At 57.7% G+C, this 7302-nt stretch overlaps 1 protein-coding gene across 1 annotated transcript in view; it reads left to right on the forward strand.

Annotated features, from left to right (window-relative positions):
- LOC133264582 (arf-GAP with coiled-coil, ANK repeat and PH domain-containing protein 1-like) overlaps nt 1-5860 on the forward strand; it is a gene marked incomplete at both ends in the record, with an annotated part of 39283 nt that extends 33423 nt beyond the window's left edge. The window contains 2 exons of the mRNA XM_061444411.1: nt 5505-5550; nt 5720-5860. Coding sequence (XP_061300395.1) covers nt 5505-5550; nt 5720-5860 — 187 coding nt within the window. The remainder of the gene's footprint in view (nt 1-5504; nt 5551-5719) is intronic.
- Between the last annotated feature and the right edge of the window lie 1442 nt (nt 5861-7302).

Here is a 7302-nt window from a genome sequence, read left to right on the forward strand (position 1 = left end):
GGGGGGGGGGGGCAGCACCCAATGGGGGTCAATGGGTGGGGGGGCGGGGCAGCACCCAATGGGGGGGGCAGCACCCAATGGGGTCAATGGGGGGGGGAGGGCAGCACCCAATGGGGGGGCAGCACCCAATGGGGGTCAATGGGGGGGGGAGGGCAGCACCCAATGGGGGGGGCAGCACCCAATGGGGTCAATGGGGGGGGGCAGCACCCAATGGGGGTCAATGGGGGGGGGGGGGGCAGCACCCAATGGGGGTCAATGGGTGGGGGGGCGGGGCAGCACCCAATGGGGGGGGGCAGCACCCAATGGGGTCAATGGGGGGGGGGGGGGGGGGCAGCACCCAATGGGGGGGGGCAGCACCCAATGGGGTCAATGGGAGGGGGCAGCACCCAATGGGGGTCAATGGGGGGGGGCAGCACCCAATGGGGGTCAATGGGGGGGGGCAGCACCCAATGGGGGGGGCAGCACCCAATGGGGTCAATGGGGGGGGGGGCAGCACCCAATGGGGTCAATGGGGGGGGCAGCACCCAATGGGGTCAATGGGGGGGGCAGCACCCAATGGGGGTCAATGGGGGGGGGCAGCACCCAATGGGGGTCAATGGGGGGGGGGCAGCACCCAATGGGGGTCAATGGGGGGGGGGCAGCACCCAATGGGGGTCAATGGGGGGGGGGGGCAGCACCCAATGGGGGGGGCAGCACCCAATGGGGGTCAATGGGGGGGGGGGGCAGCACCCAATGGGGGGGGCAGCACCCAATGGGGTCAATGGGGGGGGCAGCACCCAATGGGGGTCAATGGGGGGGGCAGCAGCCAATGGGGGTCAAGGGGGGGGGGGGGGGCAGCACCCAATGGGGGGGGGGCAGCACCCAATGTGGGTCAATGGGGGGGGGGCAGCACCCAATGGGGGGGGGCAGCACCCAATGTGGGTCAATGGGAGGGGGGCAGCACCCAATGGGGGGGGGCAGCACCCAATGGGGTCAATGGGGGGGGGGCAGCACCCAATGGGGGTCAATGGGGGGGGGGGCAGCACCCAATGGGGGTCAATGGGGGGGGGGGGGCAGCACCCAATGGGGGGGGGGGGCAGCACCCAATGGGGTCAATGGGGGGGGCAGCACCCAATGGGGGGGGGGCAGCACCCAATGTGGGTCAATGGGGGGGGGGCAGCACCCAATGGGGGGGGGGCAGCACCCAATGGGGTCAATGGGGGGGGGGCAGCACCCAATGGGGGTCAATGGGGGGGGGGGGGCAGCACCCAATGGGGGTCAATGGGGGGGGGGGGCAGCACCCAATGGGGGGGGGGCAGCACCCAATGGGGTTCAATGGGGGGGGGGCAGCACCCAATGGGGTTCAATGGGGGGGGGGGCAGCACCCAATGGGGGTCAATGGGGGGGGGCAGCACCCAATGGGGTTCAATGGGGGGGGGGCAGCACCCAATGGGGGTCAATGGGGGGGGGGGCAGCACCCAATGGGGGTCAATGGGGGGGGGGGCAGCACCCAATGGGGTCAATGGGGGGGGGGGGCAGCACCCAATGGGGGGGGGCAGCACCCAATGGGGTCAATGGGGGGGGGGGCAGCACCCAATGGGGTCAATGGGGGGGGGGGGCAGCACCCAATGGGGGGGGCAGCACCCAATGGGGGTCAATGGGGGGGGGCAGCACCCAATGGGGTCAATGGGGGGGGGGGGGGCAGCACCCAATGGGGGTCAATGGGGGGGGGGCAGCACCCAATGGGGGTCAATGGGGGGGGGGGGGGCAGCACCCAATGGGGGGGGCAGCACCCAATGGGGGGGGGGGCAGCACCCAATGGGGTCAATGGGGGGGGGGGCCAGCACCCAATGGGGGGGGGGGGCAGCACCCAATGGGGTCAATGGGGGGGGGGCAGCACCCAATGGGGGTCAATGGGGGGGGGGGGCAGCACCCAATGGGGGGGTCCCCCCCCTTGTTAATGGGATGGGGGGCGTGTCTTTGCCATAGAAGGGGCGGGGCTTAATGGTGATGGGCGGGGTTTGGCCATATAAGGAGCGTGATGTAACCGGATGGGGGGCGTGGCTTCACGGCGAGGCTCCGCCCCTTCCCTTGCCTTTAATAGGGGATCCCCCCCCGCCCCCCTGTGACGTCATGGAGGAGCTGGAGGGCGAGGGCTTCCTGGACCTATGGAATATGTGAGATATGGGGGGGCTATGGGGTTCTATAGGGGTCCTATGGGGGTCTATAGGGGTCTATAGGGGTCCTATGGGGGTCTATAGGGGTCTATAGGGTTCTATAGGGGGTCTATAGGGTTCTATAGGGGTCCTATGGGGGTCTATAGGGGTCTATAGGGTTCTATAGGGGGTCTATAGGGTTCTATAGGGGTCTATAGGGTTCTATAGGGGGTCTATAGGAGTCCTATGGGGGTCTATAGGGGTCTATAGGGGTCCTATGGGGGTCTATAGGGGTTCTATGGGGGTCTATAGGGGGTCTATGGGGTGTCTATAGGGGTCTATAGGGGTTCTATGGGGGTCTATAGGGGGTCTATGGGTGTCTATAGGGGGTCTATAGGGGTTCTATGGGGGTCTATAGGGTTCTATGGGGCTCTATATGGGTTCTATGGGGGTCTATAGGGGGTCTATAGGGGTCCTATGGGGGTCTATAGGGGTTCTATGGGGGTCTATAGGGGTCTATAGGGGTTCTATGGGGGTCTATAGGGGTTCTATGGGGGTCTATAGGGGTTCTATGGGGGTCTATAGGGGGTCTATGGGGTGTCTATAGGGGTTCTATGGGGGTCTATAGGGGTCTATGGGGTGTCTATAGGGGTCTATAGGGGTTCTATGGGGGTCTATAGGGGTCCTATGGCGGTCTATAGGGGTTCTATGGGGGTCTATAGGGGTCTATAGGGGTTCTATGGGGGTCTATAGGGGTTCTATGGGGGTCTATAGGGGTCTATAGGGGTTCTATGGGGGTCTATAGGGGGTCTATGGGGTGTCTATAGGGGTCTATAGGGGTTCTATGGGGGTCTATAGGGGTCTATGGGGTGTCTATAGGGGTCTATAGGGGTCTATAGGGGTTCTATGGGGGTCTATAGGGGTCTATGGGGGTCTATAGGGGGTCTATGGGGTGTCTATAGGGGTCTATAGGGGTTCTATGGGGGTCTATGGGGTGTCTATAGGGGTCTATAGGGTTCTATGGGGGTCTATAGGGGGTCTATGGGGTGTCTATAGGGGTTCTATGGGGGTCTATAGGGGGTCTATAGGGGTTCTATGGGTGTCTATAGGGGTCTATAGGGGTCTATAGGGGGTCTATAGGGTTCTATAGGGGGTCTATAGGGGTTCTATGGGGGTCTATAGGGGTTCTATGGAGGTCTGTAGGGGTTCTATGGAGGTCTATAGGGTTCTATAGGGGTCTATAGGGGTTCTATGGGTGTCTATAGGGGTCTATAGGGGGTCTATAGGGTTCTATAGGGGGTCTATAGGGTCCTATGGGGGTCTATAGGGGTTCTATGGGGGTCTATAGGGGTTCTATGGAGGTCTGTAGGGGTTCTATGGAGGTCTATAGGGTTCTATAGGGGGTCTGTAGGGGTTCTATAGGGTTCTAAAGGGGTTCTATGGGGTTTATAGGGGTTCTATGGGGGTCTATAGGGGGTCTATAGGGCTCTATGGGGGTTCTATGGGGGTCTATAGGGGTTCTATGGAGCTCTATAGGGGTTCTATGGGGGTCTATAGGGGTTCTATGGAGGTCTGTAGGGGTTCTATGGAGGTCTATAGGGTTCTATAGGGGGTCTGTAGGGGTTCTATAGGGTTCTAAAGGGGTTCTATGGGGTTTATAGGGGTTCTATGGGGGTCTATAGGGGGTCTATAGGGCTCTATGGGGGTCTATAGGGGTTCTATGGAGCTCTATAGGGGTCCTATGGGGGTCTATAGGGGGTCTATAGGGCTCTATCGGGGTTCTATGGGGGTCTATAGGCGTTCTATGGGGGTCTATAGGGGTCTATAGGGGTTCTATGGGGGTCTATAGGGCTCTATAGGGGTTCTATGGGGGTCTATAGGGGTTCTATGAGGTTCTATAGGGGTCCTATGGGGATCTATAGGGCTCTATAGGGAGTCTGTAGGGGTCTATAGGGTTTCTATGGGGGTCTATAGGGCTTCTATGGGGGTCTATAGGGGTCTATGGGGTTCCATAGGGGGTCTATAGGGTTCCATAGGGGGTCTGTAGGGGTCTTCGGGGTTCTATAGGGGTCTATATGGGTTCTATGGGGCGTCTATAGGGGTTCTATAGGGGTCTATAGGGGTTCTATGGGGGTCTATGGGGTTTCTATGGGGGTCTATAGGGGTTCTATAGGGGTCTGTAGGGCTCCATAGGTTTCCATAGGGTGTCTTTAGGCCTCCATAGGGTTCTATAAGAGTTCTATAGGGTGTCTGTAGGGTTCTATATGCGTTCTATAGGGTTCTATGTGGGTTCCATAGTGTTCTATAGGGGTCTATATGTGTTCTATAGGTGTCTGTAGAATTCTATAGGGTTCTGTGGGGTGTCTATGGGGTACTATAGGAGTCTATATGAGTTGTATAGGATGTTTATAGGGGTTCTATAGGGCTTCTATATGCGGTTTATAGGGCTCTATAGGTGTCTATAGGGGTCTATAGGAGTTTATATGTGTTCTATAGGGTGTCTACAGGGGTCTATAGGGTTCTATATGGCTCTATAGGGGTTCTATATGCATTCTATAGGGCTCTATAGGGGCTTATAGGGGCTCTATAGGGTTCTATATGTGTTCTATAGGGTTCTATAATGTTCTATAGGGATCTATATGCATTCTATAGGGTTCTAGGGGGTTCTATAGAGGTTCTATCAGGTGTCTACAGGGATCTATAGGAGTTCTATAGGGTTCTATAGGGTGTCTCTAGGGATCTCTATGGGTTCTATAGGATTCTATAGTGTGTCTGTATGGGTCTATATGGGTTCTATAGAGTGTCTATAAGGTTCTATAGGAGTTCTATATGGTTCCATAGGGCTCTATAGGGGTTCCATAGGGCTCTATAGGGTGTCTGTAAGGTTCCATAGGGTGTCTATAGGGTTCCATAGCGTTCTGTGGGGTTCCATAGAGCTCTGTAGGGTGTCTATAGGGTTCCATAGGGTTCTATAGCGGTTCCATAGGGCTCTGTAGGGTTCTATAGGGCTCCATAGGGTTCCATAGGGCTCTATAGGGGTTCTATAGGGCTCTATAGGGTGTCTGTATGGCTGTATAGGGCTCCATAGGGCTCTATAGGGTGTCTGTAGGGCTCCATAGGGTTCCGTAGGGCTCCATAGGGTTCCATAGGGCTCTATAGGGTGTCTGTAGGGCTCCATAGGGTGTCTATAGGGTGTCTATATGGCTCTATAGGGTTCTATAGGATGTCTGTAGGGTTCCATAGGGTTCCATAGGGCTCTATAGTGGTTCCATAGGGTTCCATAGGTCTCCATAGGTCTCCATAGCCCTCTCTATGGGGCAGGGGGGGGGTTGGCCTCACTTCCCCCCCCTTCCCCCCCCTTTTTCCCAGGCTCCCGGACAGCCTCCATTCATTACCAGCCGAGTCCCCTGAATGGGTGAGTCCATTGTAGCCCGGGGGGGGGGGTGTGTGTGAGTTGGTTTGCCCCATAGCAATATGGGTCCTGCGGTATGAATACGAGACCCACATATATGGGGTTTCCCCCCCCCCCCATTTAAAGGGATCGATTTGAGGGGTCCCCATATATTTTAACCCCCCCCTTATAGGAGCTGAGCCCCATGGAACCCCCCCCGGCTCCCCCCCCGCCGCCCTGCCCGGTGGTACCGTCCACGGAGGACTATGGCGGCGCCCATGACTTCCGGTTGAGCTTCCGGGAGGCGGGGACGGCCAAGTCGGTCACGTGGACGGTGAGTGCGGGGGGGGAGGGGTTTAAGGGACGGACCCATAGGGATAAAGGGGTGGAGCCATAGCGGTGGGGGCGGAGCCATTGAGATGGGGTGGACCTATAGCGATGGGGGGCGGGGTATATGGTAATGAAGGGGGCGGGGTTTGGGGGCGGGGGAGCCGCCCATTAAGGGGGAAGAGGAAAAGGGGGGGGGGGAACCAAGGTGAGGCGGAACCAAAGTGAAGGGGTTAAGGGGGGGGGCCTGAAGTGGGACGGACCCATAGGGATAAGGGGTTATGGGGGGCTATGGGGTGCTATTGGGTGCTGTTGGGTGCTATAGGGTGCTGTTGGGTGCTATTGGGTGCTGTTGGGTGCTATAGGGTGCTGTTGGGTGTTATGGGGTGCTATGGGGTGCTGTTGGGTGTTATAGGGTGCTATGGGGTGCTGTTGGGTGTTATAGGGTGCTATGGGGTGCTGTTGGGTGCTATGGGGTGTTGTTGGGTGCTATAGGGTGCTGTTGGGTGCTATGGGGTGTTGTTGGGTGCTATAGGGTGCTATGGGGTGCTGTGGGGTGCTGTTGGGTGCTATGGGGTGTTGTTGGGTGCTATGGGGTGCTGTGGGGTGCTGTTGGGTGCTATGGGGTGTTGTTGGGTGCTATGGGGTGCTGTGGGGTGCTGTTGGGTGCTATGGGGTGTTGTTGGGTGCTATGGGGTGCTGTGGGGTGCTGTTGGGTGCTGTTGGCTCCCTATGGGTCCTATTGGGTCCCATGTATCCCTATGGGTCCCATGTATCCCTATGGGTGCTCTTGGTCTCTATTGGGTCCCATGTGTCCCTATGGGTGCTGTTGGCTCCCTATGGGTGCTATTGGGTCCCATGTGTCGCTATGGGTCCCATGTGTCCCTATGGGCTCCCTATGGGTGCTATTGGGTCCTATTGGGTCCCATGTATCCCTATGGGTCCCATGTATCCCTATGGGTCTCATGTATCCCTATGGATGCTCTTGGGTCCCATGTGTCCCTATGGGTGCTATTGGGTCCCATGTATCCCTATGGGTGCTATTGGGTTCTATTGGCTCCCATGTATCCCTATGGGTGCTATTGGGTTCTATTGGCTCCCATGTATCCCTATGGGTGCTATTGGGTTCTATTGGCTCCCATGTATCCCTATGGGTGCTATTGGGTTCTATTGGCTCCCATGTATCCCTATGGGTGCTATTGGGTTCTATTGGCTCCCATGTATCCCTATGGGTGCTATTGGGTTCTATTGGCTCCCATGTATCCCTATGGGTGCTATTGGGTTCTATTGGCTCCCATGTATCCCTATGGGTTCTATTGGGTTCTATTGGCTCCCATGTATCCCTATGGGTGCTATGGGTTCCCTATTGGCTCCCATGTATCCCTATGGGTGCTATTGGGTTCTATTGGCTCCCATGTATCCCTATGGGTTCTATTGGCTCCCATGTAA

This window comes from Pezoporus flaviventris, unplaced genomic scaffold, assembly GCF_033815535.1.
Source record: "Pezoporus flaviventris isolate CSIRO_AGI_PZ_B2104156 unplaced genomic scaffold, CSIRO_AGI_Pfla_v1 ptg000865l, whole genome shotgun sequence".
NCBI lineage: Eukaryota > Metazoa > Chordata > Aves > Psittaciformes > Psittacidae > Pezoporus > Pezoporus flaviventris.